The sequence below is a fragment of the Sebastes fasciatus genome, chromosome 12 (genome assembly GCF_043250625.1).
Source record: "Sebastes fasciatus isolate fSebFas1 chromosome 12, fSebFas1.pri, whole genome shotgun sequence".
NCBI lineage: Eukaryota > Metazoa > Chordata > Actinopteri > Perciformes > Sebastidae > Sebastes > Sebastes fasciatus.
The window spans coordinates 32568543-32591947 of NC_133806.1; the positions used below are offsets into that span (position 1 = coordinate 32568543).

Genomic DNA, 23405 nt, shown 5'->3' on the forward strand with positions numbered 1-23405 from the left:
GACGTGAACATGGCTTAGGGACATGAAAGCAGCATGTCTCTCCCTCCTGTAGCCCGGCGTTATGCTCGGCACGCCACACAAACTCTGAATTTACTGCCACAGCATATTTCTCCCAACCCCTCCATCCCCCACACCCCCCATCCTGCCTTCTTCATTATTCAATCAAATCTTTTGTTGTTAACGTATGTGTTATTAATAGAGGATCGACAACTATATGCAAATACACAAAGACACATTAACACGGCCAGTGATTTAAATCCTTTGTAAATCCATGTACTGAGTACTGTTTATTGTTAAGTGCCAGTGAGCTCTGCATTCTTTAACATTTGATCAGATTCAGGTGGGTTTCCACTGTCTAACACCGTCAGCTGTGGCGATAACAATAAACTGAGAAAGTTTATTCCCTCATCTGGTCCCACGGGTCTGTGTGGTTGACCTATCAAGAGAGTGAAAGGAAAAAAGAAAACTCGCTAATGTTGTTTTTTTCTCAAATGATTTTATGACAAGGGAGCAACAAGGCTGAAACAGGATTAGTGGACTGTGTCTGAATCCATTTAGCCAAAAATTGACCACGTACTGATTTTATTTTAATCACAACAGACCCTTTTAATTATTGCAGTAATTAGTAAAATATATGTGCCTTCACCTCATATTGATCTATATTGTCTGTACAGTTAGTGATGCAGAGGTCTGAGTATTGACTAAGACCCCCCCCCCCCACACACACACACCCCCTCAACCTCCAACCACACACACACACACACCATCCCTTTAACAACCCCCCCACAACCCTCTCCTAACCCCTCGAGGGCTCTGATATCTCTCTCTCTCTCTAACACACTGCCTCTCTCTTCTGCCTCCGGGTGCTTGGACGAGTTGGTGGGGGGGGTCAGTGTGTGTGTGTGTGTGTGTGTGTGTGTGTGTGTGTGTGTGTGTTGGGTGGGCTGTTTAGGCTGATGGGCCCTGAAGAGGACAGATGACCAGCAGAGCAGAAGAAACCGCGGAGCTGAATAACTCCTCCATCCCTCCGTCACGTCAGGAGGAATTCAGCGCCGCGCGAGACACCCGGCCTAAGTGTTGTGACGCCTAATTACCACCAGCATCAGCACCCGGCGGCACCCACAGTAGAGCGGACTCCTTTTCGGACGGACGGCCCTTTGTAGTTTCACACGCAGGAGGAAGGAGAGAGAGAGAGAGAGAGAGAGAGAAAAGAGACGCCCATATGATGCCGGGGGGGGAATGTGTGTGTGCGCGTGTTGGGAGGTGGGCTAAACAGAATGTGAGGTCTGTTTGAAGTTTGGAAGTTTTAGCTGTTTTTTTTCTTCTTCTTCTCATAGGAGTCACTTTTCTGACTCATCAGAAACGCCTTTTCCTTTCCTTCCTTTGTTTTAACAATATTGTTTTTTCTCTTCCCACTACTGAGCATGACACTTTGTCCTACTTTCCCCCAGACAAGGCACCTTTAACAGCACCTCTAAAGACTCAGATGGACTCCCTTAGCTGCTGTGTGGGTGGTGGTACAGTGTGTGTAGCCCTTGATTTGCTTATTTTTACTTGAATTGACATTTTAATCCAAGGGTTGGTGGAAGAAAATGCTGAAAACCCTTTGAAATGTTTAATTCAAGAAATATATTTTTGGTGTCTAAATGCCTGAAAAACATGGCCGCTTCTGTGAAGTACACATGCGTGGCAATACAACATCCATCCAGCGTGTGTGGTCTGTGCGTGGTAAATGGTCAATGTGCATTACAGCCAAATGACGTGTTTTCTCGCTCTGAGGAACATTCCAGCAGAACCAGTCCTTTGCCATTAGCTGTACAGCAAATATGATTTCACGGCATCCATTGAGTCCTTCACCAAGAATTTGCGTTGAGGCGTTCATGTGAGGAGCAGCAGGGCCATCACACTTTGGTCCATCTCATTTAGAGCTGGCATGCTTCACACAGCCTCTCTCACACACACACACACACATGCACACACTCGTCCAGTGGGGAGGGGCGTGAGGGCAGAGCGGGTGTTCCCTGGCACACTAATCGGCATGACAGAAATAAAATAAAGAGAGTTGGACTCCGTCAAAACATGTATGGCCCCTTAAACAGAGAGCTAATAAAAGAGCTAAAGCTGCTTGTCCTTTTCAGCTGATCACACACCAACAGTCACATTATCTTAATTCAGGGGATTCTTTTAAGTGTCTCCTTAAACAACGGAGAGAACGCTGCTCGGGAAAGACAAATGAGTTTACCAGTTTTAGCAGGGGTAAGTGCCTAAATCCAGTGCCATCGATCCCTATCTGGGTTATTACGAGGCTGCGAGCTGCCACCGGAGCTCCGCTGGTCGAAAAAAAGGCTTAAAATATTACGGGCTAAAGAGGGAGGAGAGATGCGTTTGAAGCAAACCACCTCGTCCTCTGTGCTGGTCAATACCTGCAGGCGCCACAGGAAGGGCATTCACACATGCAAACACTCACGAGTGACAGTCGCGGCCACCCCCACGTTACTCACACACACACATTGGTATCGGTAAAGGGATGCCTTCAGAACCAGCAGATCGCCCCTCTGACTCCACAGGGAAAATTGATTTTTCTCTCTTCTTGTCTTTTTTTTTTTTTTTTCCCGGGGAGGTGCTGGGCAGGTTTTTAACCTAACACTCTAACCTGAGTGTTAATGCACAAAGAGACATCATGTCCATTGATCCGGTGGTGCCGCCAGAGCGTCTTTAAATGTCTGAGAGGGTGGGGGGGGACAACATGGGGGGGTTTTATGCTAAACTAGAGGGATCATAGCTTTCTTGTGGAAGCCTTGCGGAGAATTATTTACAATTTACAACACAGTTATCTCTGTTTGCTACTGCAATCATCATCAGTTGATGGGGGGGGGAAATAGTAGTAGTTTTAATTGTACTATTTCTAGTTTGGGCGGTAAACTTCACATAAACAGCTGCTGCTAGATGTAGAGCTTCATGCAACACGAAAACTAATTTAGATTCAGCAAAAAGTTTGGCAAAATATACAGCACCTGCAACAGTAGGACAAAGAAAGTACTCCAACCCTGCGGTGTAGCACATCCTGTCTGCTAATTATTGTTAAAAAAAAAAAAAATACTAAGGATTAATAATACATTAAAGACAACCAGAAGAAAAAAAAAATCCCAGCCATAAAACATATGTATTTTTAATATGAATCTCACTGAATCAATACCCTCAATTAGCAACAGCAAGCAAATTGCCAGGCGAGGCGTAATTACTCGAAGGTCAGTAGGTATTATTCACAGTCACTTTAGTTTACCACATTAGAACAAGACAGGACGTCGGGCTAAAATTATAAATTCCATTCCCATATCTGTCCTTTTCTGATTTAGATGGATGAAGAATAATTAACTCCTAATTATTCAGATCACTTAAGGCACTTTCTGGATCCACAAAAGAGATGCAGTCGTGTCTGTCAGCCCACTTCAGCTGCTATCATTTAGAACGATCCAACAACTTGACCAATGACAACGAGGGAAAAAAATAAAAAGCCACTCCGGCTGCCTGTCTGTGTCCCCCCCCCCGAACCCCCTCCAGCTCCACCCGTTTCTACCTCAGAGGGTCTTAAGGAGGCACACTTCCTTTAAATTCATCCATATGCAAATTCTAAGATGTGATTTGCATTTTAAAGTATTTAACTCCCCATATTTATTGGGCTCTGAGGCCTTGCTGATCATTGATTTATGTGCTTCCGGCAATCATATTTCCATATTTTGTGTGGTTTTTAACGACAGTAATAATTCAAATATGCAAAAAGTTGTTCTTTGAACGATATCTTTAATTATATCCTCAAAGCATCATTCCTTTTCGTTTCTCTTTTTTTTCCAGAGCTGAGATTGTCTTTGAATAAAAAAGGCTGAAGAATCATAAATTAGACTGTGCGATGAGACGTTGACGAGTAAAAACTCCAGTCGGTTACCTTATGCACGGGGAGACGTCTTAGCATGTTCTGCCTCTCTCAGAAGCCACAAACAGACTCGGGGTGCTCTGCTGTACAGGGACCCGTGTGACCTTGTCCCCAAAGCCCTTTATTAATGCTGACATTCTTTCACCACAAATCCAGCCTCAGATTGTGAAATTCGTCTCTTATGCTCAACCAAAAACACACGCAGAAAAAAAAAAACAAGGAGACCTTCCCCCTCTGTTTTGCCGCTAACACAGAAACTTTCTCTGTCACCTCTCCTTATTAGAGTTGTCAGAGTCGCCGCGTGCTCTTATGAAAGCCGTCACCCTCCGCATGATTAAAAGTGGCGGGTTCCCACCACCGTTTGGCCTATCAGCATCACGGAGCAGCCGTCAAGTGCGTCTGCAGACCTCCTTGGCTATATTCCCTTTGTCACCTCGGCACGGCGTGGAAACTTTTTAGAATAATTGCTCACACATACACGAGCATGGGTGACTAATATATTAGATTAGTAGTGTTTGGTTGCAAAAAAGGGGGTAAAAGGGGGTGTTTCATTATCTTGTTCACTTGGTAGGCTGCATACTGTGAGAGTCAATATACAAATAGAGAAGAGATTCATTCAGCAAGAGAGCCTGAACATTAGAATAATGAGCAGCACGATAGCCTCCTACAGTCTCATCAGACTGCATGTCAGAATCCTGCAATATCAATATCTACAGAATTAAAATAAAACATTCAAATTGATATTATAATGATAAAAAAGTTGAAATGTATTAAAACACATATATATATTAAATACATGAGCAACATAAATATATAATTTTCTTTTGAATATTTTTTGTAATCACACATCACCTCATCAAACCTGCATCAAAAAATGTTTGCAAGCACAAGCCTGCACATTCTCTCTTTTTCCCTCTCCCTTTCTCTCTCACACTCACACACACTCTCACACTCTCTCTCTCACACACACACACACACACTCACACACTTTCCAAACAAGAACATGAAAATCCAACGTACCGTCACCTATTAATCTGAATGGCCGATGATTACAATAGTAAAAATTAACGTGGTGAACTTAAATAATCACTTCCTAAATTGTACTTGAAAAATAAAGTGGTAAACTAATTACAAAATATTATTTGTGTATTAAAGCAGCATCATAATTAATAGCCACAGTAATTATTGCTATTACTGTAATAATTTCTTTTTAAATTTTCGTAATAATTTGTATCATCATCAAATCCACTCCGTGTGGGCGACGGTAGTTTTAAACGCGGGGATGTTGAGGGGCTGAGTTCAGTACAAGCCAAACACATTAACACGGAGGCCCCTTGGAGGATGCATTTCACCCCAATGTTTAACTATCACTGCTGAGTCTTGCACCGAGTGCACGTAACATATGTTACACACACCCCCACCACCACCACCACCCCCGAGACTCCTGGCACACCAAACTCCACTCCGCAATTAAGCTTTAAGCCTCACTTCAGATTTCTGCACAGTGGCTCTAAAAGTGATCACTGCGGATCAGTGTTATTAAATTAAATTGATTTAATGTTTATGTTTGTGACATATATATACACATGCACAGACCTTACAAGTAGCACCCCACACTCCGGAGCATCTTTCTGCTTTTATCTCTAAAGGAGATTACGGCGGGCGTATGTTCAAAAACTAAATTGATTATGTGTCATTTGAATATGTATTTAATATAAACATGGAAGTGCACATTCACATTTACACACACTATCACACAGAGGCCAGTGCACAAACACACACTTACGAGGAGCGCCAAAACAGCACGTCAAACGCGGTCAATGAGGAGGTTGAGAGCTGATCAATTTACAAAGCAAATAAAAAAAGCCTAATGATAAAATCACTGTGATGCATCGCAAATCTGTATAAACTCCTCTAACATCCGTTCTAAGTCGCGCTGGTGAGAGAAAGGTTTTTTTTTGTTGTTTTTTAGTTAAATCAGGATAAAGCAAATCAATTAGGCTCTGTTGAAAATCCCTCATCTAGTGTAGCGGAGCAGTGAAACAGAGTGTAAAACTATTCTCTCTCCCTCTCCAGAAAGGTTATCGCATTGTATCTTATTGCCTTTACCTGCTCCTATTCACTGTGAACATGCACTGATTTGAATAAGCACCGCTCCAGAGGCTCTCTTATCAGATCCCAGACGGGTGTGCCAACACAGCAGTATATCAGGTACACACCATCTCTCTCTGCCGCCCCCCCAAAAAAAGAAGAAAAGAAAGAGAAAGGAAGAAGAAGAAGAAGAAGAAAAAGAAGAAGAGTGTTGGTGCATCTGGGATCTGTTGCCTGATAACATGATCTAACTATAATCACATCCAGGCTGGGTATGCAAAAGTGACCAAAAGAGGAAAGCAGTTAATCCTTCTCTGGAAATGATTCCCCTTTCTCCGTTTTCATTTTCTTCCTTTTTTTTAAACTTCTTTTCTCATCCAAAATATATTTTCTACAACTGCTGACCTACACACTCATCAATTTATTTCACGTATAAAATGCAGGATATAATGTACTGAATTTTTAAGTGGGATATTATTAAAAAAATCATTAAGTGGTGTGATAAAAACAAATTGTAGATCCGCTAATGTGCAACAATTACCCACCGAAGGCATGATATTTTAAAGATTTCATTTTATTAATAGCTTGCATTGGGAGTTTTCTTTCTCACTACACACAGCCACAGGAATACAATTCCCTAAAGATGCACTGGTTTCCAGTTTCATGTCGTTGTTTGCTTTTGCTCTTATGAGGGGAAAACACCAGCTCGGGAAGGCATCAGTCAGTGAGGTTAGCGAGCGTGGTAGCAACATGACCTCAGAAAATGTATCCTCCTCGGGTAGGTTAAACACACACAAACACACACACCGCGCACAAACAAACGCACGCCGAGACCACGCTCATTTCCCTGGTCCTCTTAACAGGCTAACCTGCTCTCTTCATTAGGGTGCTGTGGGGACTTATCACTGTGTAGTCTTTGTCCTTGCTGTAATTGCCCTCTCGGCATGACAGCCCCCACCCACCACCATCACATCAGCCCCACACCCAGCCAGCCAGCCCAGCATCAGCCCCCTCGTGACAGGCCTGGTTAGACGGCGGTGCGGGGAGCCTCTCCTGAGACCTGCTGATCGGCCCCTGAGGTCCACCGGTATAGAGAGGCTTGTCCTAGTTAAAGCAGCACCGGCAGGGACACCCCTCTGAACGCTACGTCTGCCCTGCCACAAGCCCAGCCTCCAACTCCGCTCATTTACAACTGCACTAACACCCACCGTGGTAGTCTACCTTCTCGCCAAACATACGGGGAGAAACACTCTGTTAACAAATTCCCTACTTTTGAAAGTATACCTTTGGCAAGCGTCGGGACACTAATGCACATTTAAATGAGCCATCTCCCTTTGTAGGCAACTACACATTTAATTAACTGTACAATTTGCTGAAATCTGAAATAAACCAGCAAGAAGTTTCACTTCATTATCCGTCTACCACCAGTTCTGACATCGCCGCTAACCTACACAATTATACCCATGCATGTTCCACTTGTATTTTATTTATTTTTTAAATGACAAAATCAATTGAGATAAATGCTAAAAGAGTCACAGATTTGAACAAACCTTTAAACAGAACGAATAGAATCTTAATTGCGTTTCATTCATGCAAGAGATCCACATGTATACCACACACACAGGCTGCCAAATATTGCAAATGAAGTCTGGGACTGTGGGTTTCTAGCAAGTTGAATGGCGCCATCTAATGTCCAATAAAAAGACAACAAGCCAAACTGGATTCAAAGAAACAAATTAAGTTTTTCTGGCTCTACTTGAAGCTTATGTAGACTGTAAAAGTCCAAGTAATCAGATTTTGCTGGGGGGCTTGGAAGGCAGCAGGCAGGCTTTGAAGTGACCATAAAAGTGTACAGAGTGAACCCCCTAATTTGAAATTTAACTGTAATAGACACAGAGCTATCAGTGTTGCGGCATAATCCTGACCTCTTGTTTGTTTTGCTGAATAAACAGAATAAATGAATAAATGCTTCCTCTTCACACGGCACGCTCCTCCTCATCACGCTCAATGTTTTGTTTTTTTCTCCCCCGTGGGGGTAATCGATGTGTCAGCGTTTTCACAGCCGGCTGCAGGGGTTCAGACCTACGCCTCGGTCTGGAGGGGCTCAGTGGCGCGGGGGGTTAACGCGGCGCAGTGTTGGGGAGAGCGAAGACATCGTGGCCGGGGTCTTCTACTTTTCTGGCCACATGTCCACTCCTCTTTCCTGCAGGCCTCGACACTTGTGGATGCCGGACTGGAAGGCAAGCAACTCCCCCTACCACCCGTTTGCCCCCTCCTTACACTTTATCCCACTCAAAAAATTACCCCCATCTGACCCCGTCGGGAGCTTCGCCACAATTTGGTGGCGACTGTGCAGATGAGGGGATTTTAGTGACAGCCACAAAGCGTGATCCTAACCTCTTCCACCACTAAACCCAACATCAGCTACCGAGGCCACGGAAGATTCAGGCGAGCAAACAGCGAGACATAAAAGAGATGTGATATGCCGTATAACGTTTTAATAACTTTGTTGCACCACATCTCAAATGCAAACACATTAAAGTGGACACAGTGCCCCTCTCATTAAACACACAGCAGTGTAAACATTATCTACCCCCCCCTGTCCACACTTGCATAAACATACACAAAGACCTCATTGCCTTTCTGCATCCCTGCATCCATCCAGCGGATGCCACCAACAAGCCTCGGGAGTTTTTCTACGAGGGTGTTTTATGCGTCCCGCGGGGCTCGGAGACAGTGAGATGTGGCTATAGCACACAGAGGATCCCAGTCAAGGACACAGGCAGCATCACTCACTCCGCCATTATTTGCTCATATTTAAAGCTGTGGCTACCTGAGGGACTGTAGCTACACATGCAGAGGAGGATGGGTGATTTCAGAGTCCGACGGGTGTGCTGAGCGACTGAGAGCTAAAGGAGACACAACACAGGCGAGGAGAGAGAGAGAGAGAGATAGAGAGAGAGAGAGAGAGAGAGAGAGAGAGAGAGAGAGAGAGAGAGAGAGAGAGAGAGTGACGGAGGGCTTTATATGTCAGCCCGGTGATACCAGCGTTTTTATGGCCGAATATTTTTCCTCTTGTCAGAGCTGGATAAGGAATCACCATAAGGTTGGGGAGCATGAATATTGCCCTTGAGGGCCCACTGTGGCTGCTCCTGTTTATGGTTGACTAGCAATCAGCCACCGATTCAGGACCCGCAACCCCTCATCCATCCACGTCAGCAATTAATCAATTAAACGGGCAGCGGGGAGGAGTGGGATCGGCTAGGTGTGTTAATACAATAGCCTGTTAAGGTTGATGTAATTTCATCACTAATGTCAGCCATTCATCACGGCTTATTATCTGTTTCGCATAGACAATGGTCAATATCGCTTCATAAATCTGAGAATCATCTGGATCTCGTGATATTAAGCCCGAAGGATGCTGCGAAATGATGGACTACAGAGAACGAGACTCCAACTTAACGAGGAAACAAGTGGCACACATATTGAGACATATTATAAAACAGGAGGACAGACATCGTATGGAACCTCTCAATAGATCCGCAGCAGAACATTGAGCCGTATTCATAAAGATTACAGCTAACAAACGCTGTCTGAGAACAGTTTTGTCCTTAAGATATTGTGTGTCTGATACTGAACTGTCCTTGTGCTGTGAGACTGCTGAGAGTGGAGCCAAAGAAACTTCACATTGCACATTCAGTCTCTGATTAATCCTCATGGGTTGAAAATAACAATAAAATTAGCCTCCACACTGTGGATCCCTGCTAGCCCCCCCCCCCCACACCCCATTTTGGGAACCAACACATGACGTTAGAGATATCCTGCCGGTACAGACTTTTATCATAACAGAAAAGACAAGTTTATGTGTGTGTGAGAGTGTGTAAATAGATGGTAGCGTGTAGGAGGCCTGCTATGAGCATGTGTGGGCCAGACCACATGTGATACACAAAGTGAGAGTGGTATTTTGGCGTACCGATGGATATGAAGGCTTTATCACTAACAATGTTTTTTTTGGACCGGAGCCACTGACAGCAGTTTGTGCCAGTATTTTCCTCCCAGTTATGGAGGGGAAAAAAAGCCTTGGTCACAACACTGGGACAATGGATGTTGGTAAGAAACATATTATAATGCCACTGTTTGAATTTCTATGTCTTACAACTGTGTATCAAATCTACTTTCCTCAGCTGGTTTTCATCTGGATGCTGTGGGCTTGTAAAGCTCACTGAAGCACTACTGGGCTACACAAATGAACTTGACTTGACCTATCCGCTAATCATAACCATAATCCACGCGTAATTGTTTGGAATCTGATCAAATTGTTTCATTAGACTTAAGAGCTTACCTCAGACAGGCAGCATAGTGTTGATTAATTCGACGATAAATACGGTATGTAATCAAACAAACTACATCATATCCATCATATCAGTTGGACAGCACAAACTGGCCGACATCCAACTTTGAACAGAGGGCTAATACCTGCCCCGTATATCGGTCTAACGCGACTAACGGCTTCAGTCAGACACAAAGAGCCTCCCTTCCACCCAAGCCAACATTTCCCCAGCACTCCCAGCAGGTACATCAGCTCAATTATGATGATGGCAATGACTGATTTCATTTTACCTCTCCCTCCGTTCCCACCAATAAGTCTGGCCATCACACAGAGAGAGAGGGGGTGAGAGACAGAGACCAAGATAAAGGCGTCATCTCCGGTGAGCTACAAGCATCCCAGATGCCAGTCTCCGGGACGGTATCAAACATCTCGGTGGCAGACTCGCCGTGAAAATAATCTATACCTACAGGAAGTCAATTAAAAAGTGCCAGGGGAGATTAAGAGCAGCGTGACAGCTTTTCGTCAGGCCACGGGTTTGTCTGGGAGAACCAGCGTGTTGCGTTGTCTGCTGCGAGCGTGCGTAAGGTAAAGTGTGTGTATTTGGTAGTAAAGACATGTTGGCGGCGGAGGGAGGAGAGACCGAACACCCTTAAAAGCCCCCTCATGAATATTAAAAAGGCCCTTGGCAGCCGGTAGCTCTGCCACAAGTTTGCAAACCAGCGTAATGTGTCTGTTTGCGCTGAGGAAGGGCTCAGTCCGGATATCAATTAAATCAAGCGTTGTCAGTCTGATGGCCCTCTCAATGGAGGGACAGCCCATTCCCCTCTACACATCAGCTCAGCTTTGTGTCAACCATCCATCTCTCATCCTCCCCTCTCCCGTTTGCCATCTTTATCAGCCCCGACCCACTCTTCCTCTCCCCCCTCTCTGTCTCTCAAGCAGCCGGTAACTGAATGCACAAATTACTCTCCCCTCCACCTTTAACTCCCACTAAATCTTTCCCCTTTTCCACTTTGCTGAGCCGGGATATTTTATTCCTCCATCAAATATGCATCCCATTAATTAAGTTAAATTACTCCTGACTGCCAAATATCCCCTGCCCCGATGGGTGTCAACACAGAAATGCATGACTGTGAACCTGCAATGACACGGCCCCAACACTTAAACATGAGTTACAGCCTTTTGCAGCTCCATCCATGGGCAGATTACCAGACACTTTGGGCTGCTGGAATTAAGCGCCGTTTGCTCCTTCCCCTCCACCCAGCTTTTTAATAAGTGCACAATGGATGACACTCGCACTTCTGACAATGAGAGGACTGATATTTTAATTACACCCCTTTTTTCATCTGCCTTCCTCTTCATCTTTTAATTGCTGTTGTTAATCACTCATTAACTTTCCCCCTCTTTATGTTTTTTTCCTCCTACAATATACCTATGACATGATTAACTCTATAGAATGGATTGTTCAGCAACATTTTTAAAATAATTCAACTACTTTAAAAGGATAAAGTTTGTACTTCTTTTGTGGGAACTTGGTTTATGGGGGCAAACTTTGCTCGTGTTTCTCTACTGAATGGAGCTTAGTCGCCTTTGTTAGCGGATATTAATCTTTAGATGGTAAATTCAAAGTGTATAAATGCTATCAAGACATGACTACAACTCTATTCGTATTACTACTACTTCATTTTTGTCCTGCAAGTTGAGATTTAACCAAAACAAAAAGTGATAAAAAGCTGAGAAAGGCTGAGGCCACAAGAAGTTTAATGTTTTAGAAAAGAAACCACTGACATCATACATAGTGCAAACAATAGCCTCTTAAGTTAGACGGTCCTCAAGAGTAGTATAACTTACTATCATAAGCCTATGTGCTGTGTTGGCTCCCTCGCTTAACTACTGATCTTGCCGTTTAGTGTCTGGACCCAATGTTTGTTTTTGTTTGTCTTTGATTAAAGTGAAATGCTCTGATTATGAAGCCCCCAGGCCCCAGTTGTGGGCCCACTAAAGAATATGAGATTGTTATTAAAACCTAATAGGACTGATCTGCTGACGGAGATTCCGCTCTTTGTCTCTGGCGCTCGGAGATGCTGCGTGGGGTCCCATTCAAACTCTTCAGAAGCATCCGTTCACCAACACGAGACTGACTGAGCAAACAGACTTTATCTCCCTCAAGTACTTGTGCTGTGTAATTTGAAACACAAATCTAAATAGCATTCATCGCCTTTCTGCTGAGTATTGGGTCTGTAATCCAAACCCGACTAATGAAGCCATATGTTTGTTGTCATCTCTTCAGCTGAGAGATATCTGCGAGGACACGACACTTGTGAGGAAATAAAGTTTGACAGTCCAGCGGCAAAACAAGTATAAAAAGTGTAAAAGTGTACGCTGCTGGATTTATATTGATACATCGATGCTGTCCGGAGTTGATTTCTCTCTCTCTCTCCTCTCTTTTTCCTCTCTTGCCTTTTTTTTCTGTGTGTGCATGTGTGCCTGTGCACGAGTGTGTTTCTATTGCAAAAAACATTAATTTTACAAACATCAGCCCAAGGCTACTAAACACATCCAATCCATTATGCTGCGCTTTATCGTGTTATGGGGGGTAACGGGCTGTAAAGCTGTCTCGGTCATAAAGAGCGATCGCAGAGTGCCGAGTCAAACCAGAACGCCGGGCTCTCCGAGCCGTACGCAGCCCCTCGTTATCATCAGAACAGCTCCGTCACATACTTAACCTTTCCAGACCAGCCTTTCTGCATTATTTTCCAAATGACCTTTAGCGTTACTTATTTCATTTCCGATAATGGCACACTAAATTTAGTTAAATGCATCAGAGCAAAATGTGTTTATTTTGGTGAAGGGGACTACGCTGACTGACAAGGACCATGTTCCCAGACACAAACTCTTAAGTGTCCAAAGCAGTAAACATTAATACGTCTTCCTGATGGGACTAAATACCGGGCCCTGCGTCTGATGAGTACAAATAAATTAGATGGATCAAAACAAGTAAAAAAAAGAAAGAGCCATACCCATTTAGATAAGGAGTAGATAAATAAATATGTGGTTGCAATTTGATCTATACAGAAGTTCAGGGAGACACTGGAGGGCACAACACCTGCGTCAAGGTTAGCTCGCCAACTTTTAGGCCTGAGGTATATTCAAATACAAGAAAAGATTGGTGGTAGTTTGCCTTGAGGTGGTCATACTTAATGTTTTCTCACTTTACATGCCTGCAACTACATATTTACAGGCATCTGAAGGTTACTAATGAAATATGCAAACACAAAAGGCTCATTGAATCGGAATCGTCTGAGGAAAATATTCAGTGTTTACATCTGTTGTTGTTGTGTTAATGAACTCAAAATTCCTGCTTCGGGTTCCTGCCAACACATGGTGCACGCTCTTGGTCACACACACACAGCGTAATCATTTAGGACATTATGAGCTTTCAAAAGGTCTAACTCTAACATTAATACGTAGCTACCCTAGAGCTGTTGTATCGCAGACTCAATCCCTCAGCCTGTAAGGAGCAGTGTGTTTCACGCCGTTGCTGTACGAGCGGAAGAGGGGCAGGGGGGTGGGGGTGGAGGGATCTTAGCGAAATCGCTAATGTACGTGATGATTAAGTGTAACTCAAATACCGAGTGTGTTGTTCGTAGGCCTGACAGGCAGTAATTTGGTGTATTATATTCTGCGGTTTTAATTGCACGCCACCAACGTGTCCCTCTGACACGTTATGAAGCGATGATGTACAATTATTTCGGGGCGGCGGGAGATCAGTGGAGTGACATTATAATCATCCTCATAGGGATCCCTCTCTTCATCTGCAACAACCATTAATGTTTAAATGGGAGGAAGGGAGGGAAAAAAAAAAAAACATAAAAATAGTTCTCAGGGAGTTCTAACCAGAATCTGTTTGAGGATTATAGAGAATCACGTCAGGGGAGAAGGAGAGGGGTGTGGATAGACAATAGAGGGGCTGAGTTAAGTGACGGCTTTCTCTGGATAAGCAGCGAGCTAAGATGCTCCTCCACTGTCACTGCCAGGCCTCACACTACTCATACAGGCCCGGGCATTAAGGCACATTACAGCGGATGAGCCACGCAGGGCGGAACTGATGGGCTATTCTGGGAACAGACCAGACAATCTCACAAGACAGGGGGGACATAAAAACCCTGACATGAGCCAGCCCCATCCTGTTAACAGTCAAATCACACACACAACACCCAACATGAAATCATGACTATATATACTCCCTCCAACACTAAGTCAAGAAAACTGAGACAAGGAAGGGAGGGAGGGAAGAACACAATGCAGCCTCCTCCACTGAGGAGACCAACTTTAGCACAAACTTTTTTGTGTTGTGAGAAAGCAAAAGGTTTTTTTATAAGTTTTGTTCAGATTCCTGAAGTGACACTGGGAAACGGGCAGCTTATGACCCATAATCATAAAACGGCAGTCCACAGGAGGACAATCCATGTCCATGATAGTGTTAATACTTCTAAGGCCCGGGCTGAGATATTAAACCAATGCCTCAAAGCATTTAGACTGTTTATGCATAATTTAACACCTACAACAGCACTGGATGTCCATTGCATCTTTGGGGAGGACGAGAGAGCGGGAGGGTGGAAATGCTGAATCCAGGGCCTTTCTGTTAGATGATGGAGGAGAGGAGGAGGAGGCTCATTAAGTGGCCGAGCCCCACTGTGGACAAAACACGCCGTGAGGAAATGCAAGAATCTGCCGTCTCACATGCTGGAGACTTCTTCTTTTTTTTTTTAACCAATTAAATATGAGAAATCTTATCTTGTATGCTAACAGCCAATTTGTGTTTTTCTGCTGTTTTTGCACCTTAAGAGTTCTTTATAGGCAAATTAAGACGGAGCAGTCTGTTTGAAAATAAAGACACGAAATAGATAGGTAGAAGCACGGACACGGATGTGTAAAGGAAGTGAGAGAAACGGCGAGGCGGAGACAGAAAGCCTATAAAGTGTTGGCAATGATGAGCGAGGCACTAACCAGCCCACTCAGGTTTGATTGGCAGCGTGGTCAAGGGTTCCAATCTGTCCTGGCCTTGCATTTGCATTTGTTAATTAAATGCCACAACAATATGATCTTTAACTATCAACAAGTCCCCCCCCCCGCTCCCGAGGAGAGAGCGGCGGCGGTGTGCTGAAGCTAAAGTGAGGTGGACAGCCGAGGTGCAGCGCGTCCGTTCGATCACGGCGTCAGAGCCGAGATAATCTTCTGGTCTGAAACTTTAACAAGGAAAACACGGCAATCAATGGCAGTGTGTGTGTGGGGGGGGAGGGTGGGCTTTTTTTAAAGAAAGGAAAAGAAAACACACAAACAATATGCTGAGCTGGTGCTCTAAACAAAACGGCAATAAACTAAACCAGCAAAACTCCACGCCCCGTGGAGGCCCCAGAGTCTGTACGCATGAAATAAATTAATGAAACACAAATGTTATATTGTAAAAAAGCAGCCTAAACATAGTCTTGTGTTAATTGAAATGATTAATGGTGATCATAAACAAATATCCGGAAAAACTTTGTTTAAGAAATGTTGCCCCGTCATTAGTATCCGCGGAACTTAATCGCACTATAATCTCACTTTAAACATTACACGCCGAAACACGGCCATCCATTAGTAGCGTGCTTTAGATTCAGGTTAAGGACATGTCATCAAACGTGAGAAGTTTGGGGAAGGGGAGTGGGCTATGTGTATGTATGGCTCTGGCCTTAATGAGGGTGTTTCTGGGGGTTTCTTTGTGTGTTGCTGCTCTTTAGTCAAGAGGAGGGATGGCCTGGTGATCAGTCAGCACTGAAAGCACACACAGGGCCGATTTGTCACCAGTGGCTGGCACTGGCAGCACACGGCTCCTCCGTCCGCATGATTTGTGAAACCAGGGGCTGTATTTAGTAGTCCCATTTAAAGGCATATTGGGGAACTGTTCTATGTGTGTGTGTGTGTGTGTGTGTGTGTGTGTGTGTGTGTGTGTGTGTGTGTGTGTGTGTGTACTGTAAAGCTAGACGCTTGGTCAAAGCCCAACACATTTGCAGCACTTGGGAGAAGAGGGTTTTCAGCTGGAGGGGCTTGTGAAACATGAGCCTTTCCTCTCATTAAAGGAGAAGCTGTGTTTAAACCAAAAGCTTGTTTGCTCCTGCTGTAATATGTTTGCGAACATCAGCGGGAGCAAATAAACACATTCGCTCTGCTCGGCTTCAGAAGAACAAAATCGTCCCGCGACTTGAACTAAATGGAACGGTTTACACAGAATTACACAGAGGGAGAAACTAATAACTCTGCATATGTCTTCATCTTAGCGAGAGTGGAGCCGCAGAAGCTCGATGGGCACAAAGCTGGAAATCCCACAATTTACTCTATTCCCCGACTGCATGTTAAACAGCTTAACACGTCCATTTGAACATGGCAAGGCAGTGAGGAGGTCTACCACGGGAATGAAACGAGCTGAACACAACATATGGTCTACATGTAGGGGGTACAAGGTAGCGGGATAGAACTGTACTCGTGCACTACTGGGTATTTATAGGCTCGTGGTTACGACATAAACTTCCAATTAGGGTTATTTGTACAGCTGAAACGATAAGGAAGGTAAAATAAACTCTTATTTCTCTTATTCATTTGTCTTTTTAAGAAAGGCCTGGGAGCAGTTAAAGGGTAGAGAAGGTTTTTTTTCCCACATTAAGGTGAAAATACTACTATAAATGTTTGGATTGTTTTTGGACTGCAGCTAGCTTTTGTCAATGTTAAATGCCTTTAAATTGTTTTCTTTCCTAAATAAATAATAGCCTATGTATTTAGAGTTTCAACCAGAATATTCCATAAACACCAATATTCTCTAAAGATGATTTTCTTTAGATTAGCAGCTCATTTGTGTGTATAGAAGGTTTTAATGTTTTTACAGATTGAAATCTCTCTCTCTCTCTTTGACAAGGAATCTACATCAGATTAGCATCACTTCTCTTATTGTGGTCGGGCAGGGTTAAATTGGATTGAATTATGAATTAGCTTGAGACAAATGCAATTTAAAGTGGGCTGTACGATAGATAATTAGCAGATCGCTCCTCAGACACCAACGTGAAACCTGACGGGAGCGACGCAGCCATTCGCTGGCTGTCACTGGTGTTTGCTTCTCAATTTAAACTCTCAACACGAAAGCTAGGGCAGTTGTTCTGGAAACTATACCAAATCCCTCCTAAACTATCCCTAAATATGCCTCCAAATTAATATGAGATGATTATAAAAGGGCAGCAGGTCATGTTCATCATCTAAAAGTTAATTTATTGGTCCTGAACTTACCTGATCAGGCTGAATAAATTCGGTTTCTGGCCTTATAACTAGTAACAATATCAGTTTAATGCCAACATATAACATCTTTATATATTAAGTACTCTAATGATTTGACTGTCCTCTGTCTCCAAGCTTACTTAAGTCCTCCTCAACTCCTTGCCAATCTCAATTCCGCTGCTTTCCAGCGTAGAATCCCATCCTTGCTTTTTTAAATTGTCTTCAATGATTTTTAGAGATTTCATTTAAAGATGCTGGTCCTTGTTACTCACCCACAGATGTCACATTTGTACTCTCTCATGCCGAGGTGTCTCTTGACGTGGTTCCTGGCGTCTCCCAGCTGAGCGGTTGCAAAGTTGCAGATCTTACACATGAAGGGCTTGGATCCTGCAAAACAAAGTGTGGAGAGAGTTCTTCATATCCAACAATAATATTATGTTTGAAAGAAAGAGGTGGCAATTTTAATAAAACATGACTATATAGCCGCTGGGCAGAAATCAGATTTTACATTACAGATCATTTTTCAATGCCAGGCGTGTGAGGCTGTTATTAGTTCTGTGCCAGGACTTCAACCTACTTCAGAGCCACAAAATGACTTCAGAATTATAAAAACAGATGCCCTTACTACAGTCCCCATAAAAAAACTACAGTCACACTCCAGAGTGCCAGGCGTCTCCTCTTTCCACTCTCTATCTATCCTTGTCACTCTCCTTCATCTCTTACCTACTCTTCCTTTGCCTGTGGATGCGTAAATTGGATTCCAAAGGTCAGGGCGAATACGTAAATCAATTCTGTGTGCGCTCACTACCTTCCATTCCATCATTAAAGCGCTAATCACTCTGGCGGGCTTCTCAGGGAGGTTTCTCCCTAATTATTGTCATTAATAAGTCCAGGGGGCGGGGTAGCGTTTGAGAGAGTGGCAGAGCCTCGGCCTGCCATCCGTCATTTAAGAGCAGAGCTGCGAGGGCTGATGCCTGCGCTATCGGTGTGACACACAAACATCTACAAGCTCATGTTAAAAGAGGGAACTGGGTCCTTCAGGGAATATAAAAATGGTTGTTTATGTTAAGACAAAATCACTTATTCATATGGTTTATTCCATGGCGTCCTACGGTCAGTAGACTATGTATAACAAAGCGTTCCTATGGGCGCAGTCCTGATGTTGGACTCTGGAGGACTGTTTTTTGTCAAATTATTGATTTATTACGTAAGTAGCCGTGTAATAAGCGGGATAATGTACAGCAAGCCGGTCAATGTTGTAAAATAAATCCCTTCAGGCGATGCAAGAGCCGCACTGCCCTATCAGGGTTTATTTCACAACAATGACCGTTTAAATGTACATCATCCCTTACTTAACAAATATTATTAGTATTAATAGTATTGTTGAATACTCAATTCTGATTGGTCAATCATGGCGTTCTATAGTTTGTTATTTCTTTATAACAGATCATTGCTATGTATATAAGAGACCGTTGCTTTGGATGCAGTTCTGATCTCGGACTCTGGCGGACCGTTTTTGTGTCAAATTATTGATTTCTTTATTTTAGTATGAAGCTGTGTAATAAGCGAGATAATGTACAGCTAGCGGGTCATTATTGTGAAATAAACCCCATCAGGGCGATGCAAGACCTGTTTGGGTTTATTTCACAACAACTACCGGCCCGCTGTGCATTATCCCTTACATAATAAAAGGATATTTCATTTAGCAGGCTGGGCCGGATTCAGGCCAGCATCACACAGTGCGACATTCCAGTCGAAGCGGCGGCCTGGTATATATCCACGTACGCATCTTTGAGCAGCAAACCCTCACCCTCTCGCAGTGAATATCCCAAGACGTTCTACAATATTTATTCCAGGCCGCAGCCGCTGATTTGATTAAGCACTTTGTGTAGATTACTAATTCGTTCATACACGGTTCACTTGCTGTGAGCTGGAAGTACGACACATCGAATTTTAAGCCGGTAACGAAGATTGAAAGGCAAGCCTGTGCTAACAAGGCCCATAAACACAGACGGGGGGGGGGCAGAGAGAGAGGGCACACATGGGCAACCGCAAAGCCAGCCTCTTCATTTCACATGTCCCTACATTACACTACACACACACACATCACACACACACAAGAACAAATAGAGGCACATAAAACCCCTATACATAAACACACTTCACACCTAAATGTGCAGACACTTTCACACACACTTAAAAAAATAAATCACACAATCATCAACACCCGTAAAAACAAAAAGGACAGACACACACACTCACACCACACCCACCATCACACCTACAAATACCTACATCTAGATTCAGAGCCCCACCTCACACCTATGCATGTGCATCACAGACACACGCATTAAATTCACAAGACATAACCACCCATGGACAAACACAGAGAGAGAGAGAGAGAGAGAGAGAGAGAGAGAGAGAGAGAGAGAGAGAGAGAGAGAGAGAGAGAGAGAGAGAGAGAGAGAGAGAGAGAGAGAGAGAGAGAGAGAGAGAGAGAGAGAGAGAGAGAGAGAGAGAGAGAGAGAGAGAGAGAGAGGGAGGGGGGGGGGGGGGGGGGGGGCGTGTGGGGAGCTGATTTGTCCAGATGGCTGGCTGAGTATGAGACATGGCAGAAAGGAGAGAGATGTAACGTCCCTCAGTTCCCACATCTTATCACATTAATACTCCACCACTCCACTTAAACAGCCTCTGTGAAACTGAAATTGACCATCAATGCAGTGTCATGTTAAATTAATATTGCCATCCACATAGGGGCGATGTGGCTCCCTCACATCCCAGATGAGACAGGGAATGACTAATTCATTTCCTGAGAGGAGAGAAGAACCTCATGTAATGTTTCACTCCCCACACACACACACACACACACACACACACACACACACAAGGTGATGTCTTAAGCCTTGCACATGCCACACACACTCCTGTCATAGCCTTGGCTTTAATCTTAAGGTTTGGAGGAAGAGAATTACACATGATAATTTCATATAAATAAATGTTTCTTTCTACAACCAGCTAATATACACCGTTAGCACTTGAGAGTGTCCGGCTGCAACAGTTTACGCAGCAAGCACTGTATTAATTATCAAAATCTGTCACACATGGGGTAACGGATATCCAGAAAAAAAATATTTTTATCCTTCACATAGTTTTCAATTACTGTAGACTACTAATAGATCATTTTTATATTACAGTGAGTGGATTAGAACATCGATAATGCAGTGCCTATAATGGGAAACTTCACCTGTGCACATCAGCACAAATATGTAAAAATATACTGTTAAATGGAAGCGAGAGGGAGAGAAAAGCATCCCTACCACCTCGCAAACACAAAGTTTCATGACGTCTTTGAACTGTCTTCAGTAAATAAAAGTAACAAACTATTAAAATATGCAGCTGGATTAAAGAAGCACTCCGGCGATTTTAGTGGAGACTCAGAAATACGCAGTAAAAAGCGAATTGTCAAAATTGAAGGAGCGTAGTCAAAGAGACTTCGACTTCACTCCAGAGCAGCGGCAAAGTGCGGCCTGCAGCGAGCTTCCATGCAATTTCTATGGAAAGCTGCGGCGGCCGCTCCCGAGCTCAGCAAGCTGCGGTTGTTTGATTCTGCGGCCAAATTAAAAGTTGGGAAAAAAGTTTAACTTTTAGCAGTGAAGTGCAGTCAGAGAGGACCCACAGCCAATCAGTAAGCAGATCCTGTCTCCTGTGACATGTTGACATATGTTACAATGAATTTTTTTCCCGACTGAAACACGTAAACACGCCTCCCAGCTGCAGAAACATTTTAATTATTGCAGCAAGCAGCACTTCCCCAATGCCTGGTGGGAATTCAGCATTGGATCCTAATATGGGTCAAGCTCCAAAAACACTGGATCCTTCATTTCCCATAATGCAACATAAGAGTGTCTTTCTGTTTCATTAGACCCCCTGCCACATACACGCTCACATCTTTCAAACCCCGTTTTCTATTAAAAAAGTTAAGTCGAGATAAACTTGATGACAAATACTTATTTTTTAAACTTAGGAAATTTTTCCTCCAGAGCCGAAGAAACGGAAGTTTCTCAAATAGCTAAAGAAACCTTGAACCGTGCCTCCTTCCCTCTGCTACAAAAAAAGCCAGCAGCTGTTAACACTGAGATTTGACATTTTATAACAAACAGTACATATCAAAATGTAATATTTGGAAATAGGCCTACACCCATTAAGCCATGAATATACATGTGATTATACACAAAAAACACCAAGAAAACCGGAATTTTCTAATAAGGATGTTATTTCCCCAAGGGGATGAATAAAGTATCTATTTAAAAAGCAGCAAGCACCATCAAAACGAGTCAGTGTACAGCTATGTCACTGTCATTATCGTTAAGAGAAGGTGGGATGTACAGTAACTCTTTTTTTTCTACGATGAACTTTTCCTCTCCTCGGATCCATCTTCCTGGATTTTCTCAGTCTTTCATTAACACGGTTTCTAATTTCTTTCCATTCGCGGACTGAAATGTCCTTGTAACGGTGCTGAAGAAACTCCTTCAACTTGAGAATGACATTCCTGGGAAGGGCTTGTTTGCCGTCCGATCCGGTCCAATTCACGGTATGTTCCCAGGACCGGTATGTCGAGAAGTCCACAATCATCATAAACATCTTTGCTGCATAATCATCTGGACGTCGGCGGCCATTTCCGTGTTTTGTATTTCTAAAAATGTTGTCTTCTACCTCTGGATCCACGGTCTGCAGAACAATGTTTGGAAGGACAATAGGGGACGGCCGAGTTCGTACAGCCTCCGTAGAGGTTTGAGTGGATTCCCCGTTTAGCGATGATGGCAAGTGAGGTGAAGATTGTGGTTGCGCACACCTTGAGCAGCAAGCCGGTGTCTGTGGGGATGGAGTTAGAAGCCGCTGTTCACAGTTCTGGTCACTGGGGTTTACCCTCTTCGCCATCCTCCGGAGAGTCCGTCGGACAGACCTGTTGTCCTCGCGAAGTCTGGCCAGCTCCCGCCCCAGCTCCCCGACCGTTCTCCTGAGAGACGAGTTGTCCTCCAGTGCTTTCTTGTGCTCCTGTGCCAGCTCATCCAAAGACTTGTGAAGCCTGGAGACCTCCCTCTGCACACACTGATTCACCAGTCCCTCCACTGCCTGCGTGGTGACGGCTGCAGCAGGAGGCTCCGATGCTGGCATGGAAAAACAGCAATACTTCAGTCTTGTCCCAGTCTACTTTCTCTTTTCACTTTGACTCCGCTTTCACCTTTTTCTATTTTTTTGTCATCAAAATGCCTTGCACTGATTAGTTGGATGGTGAGTGATGGTGACGGTTAATCGAGAACTCATGCAGACAAATAAACTTCTCCTCCTTCATCCTTAAAATTGTATTTACATTTCGAATACCCATTTTGCCCTTTTCGGTCTACCCCGTTTGGGTCTGGATCTGTTGTAAGATGTAGTGCTGTTAAAGTTAACGTGTTTTAATGCCACTAAATGCATTTTGCGATTTTTAGATTGTACTGTAGCTTGCTCCAAACGTACGCTAAATTTTGGTGAGGAAAAACTGGCAGGGCCATTTTCAAAGGGGCCTCTTGACCTCTGACCTCCAGATATGTGAATGTAAATGGGTTCTATGGGTACCCCCGAGTCTCCCCTTTACAGACATGCCCACTTTATGATAATCACATGCAGTTTGGGGCAAGTCATAGTCAAGTCAGCACACTGACACACTGACAGCTGTTGTTGCCTGTTGGGCTGCAGTTTGCCATGTTA

At 43.8% G+C, this 23405-nt stretch overlaps 1 protein-coding gene across 2 annotated transcripts in view; it reads right to left on the minus strand.

Moving 5' to 3' along the window:
- The window catches only part of znf407 (zinc finger protein 407), a 166688-nt gene that overhangs the window by 133895 nt on the left and 9388 nt on the right, over positions 1 to 23405 (minus strand). The window contains exon 4 of one of the 2 annotated variants that reach the window (XM_074654749.1): positions 17927 to 18041. In XM_074654749.1, the coding sequence (XP_074510850.1) occupies positions 17927 to 18041 (115 nt within the window). Of the gene's footprint in view, positions 1 to 17926; positions 18042 to 21787; positions 22823 to 23405 lie in introns of those variants that run through there. The other variant, XM_074654750.1, reaches the window with a different exon arrangement.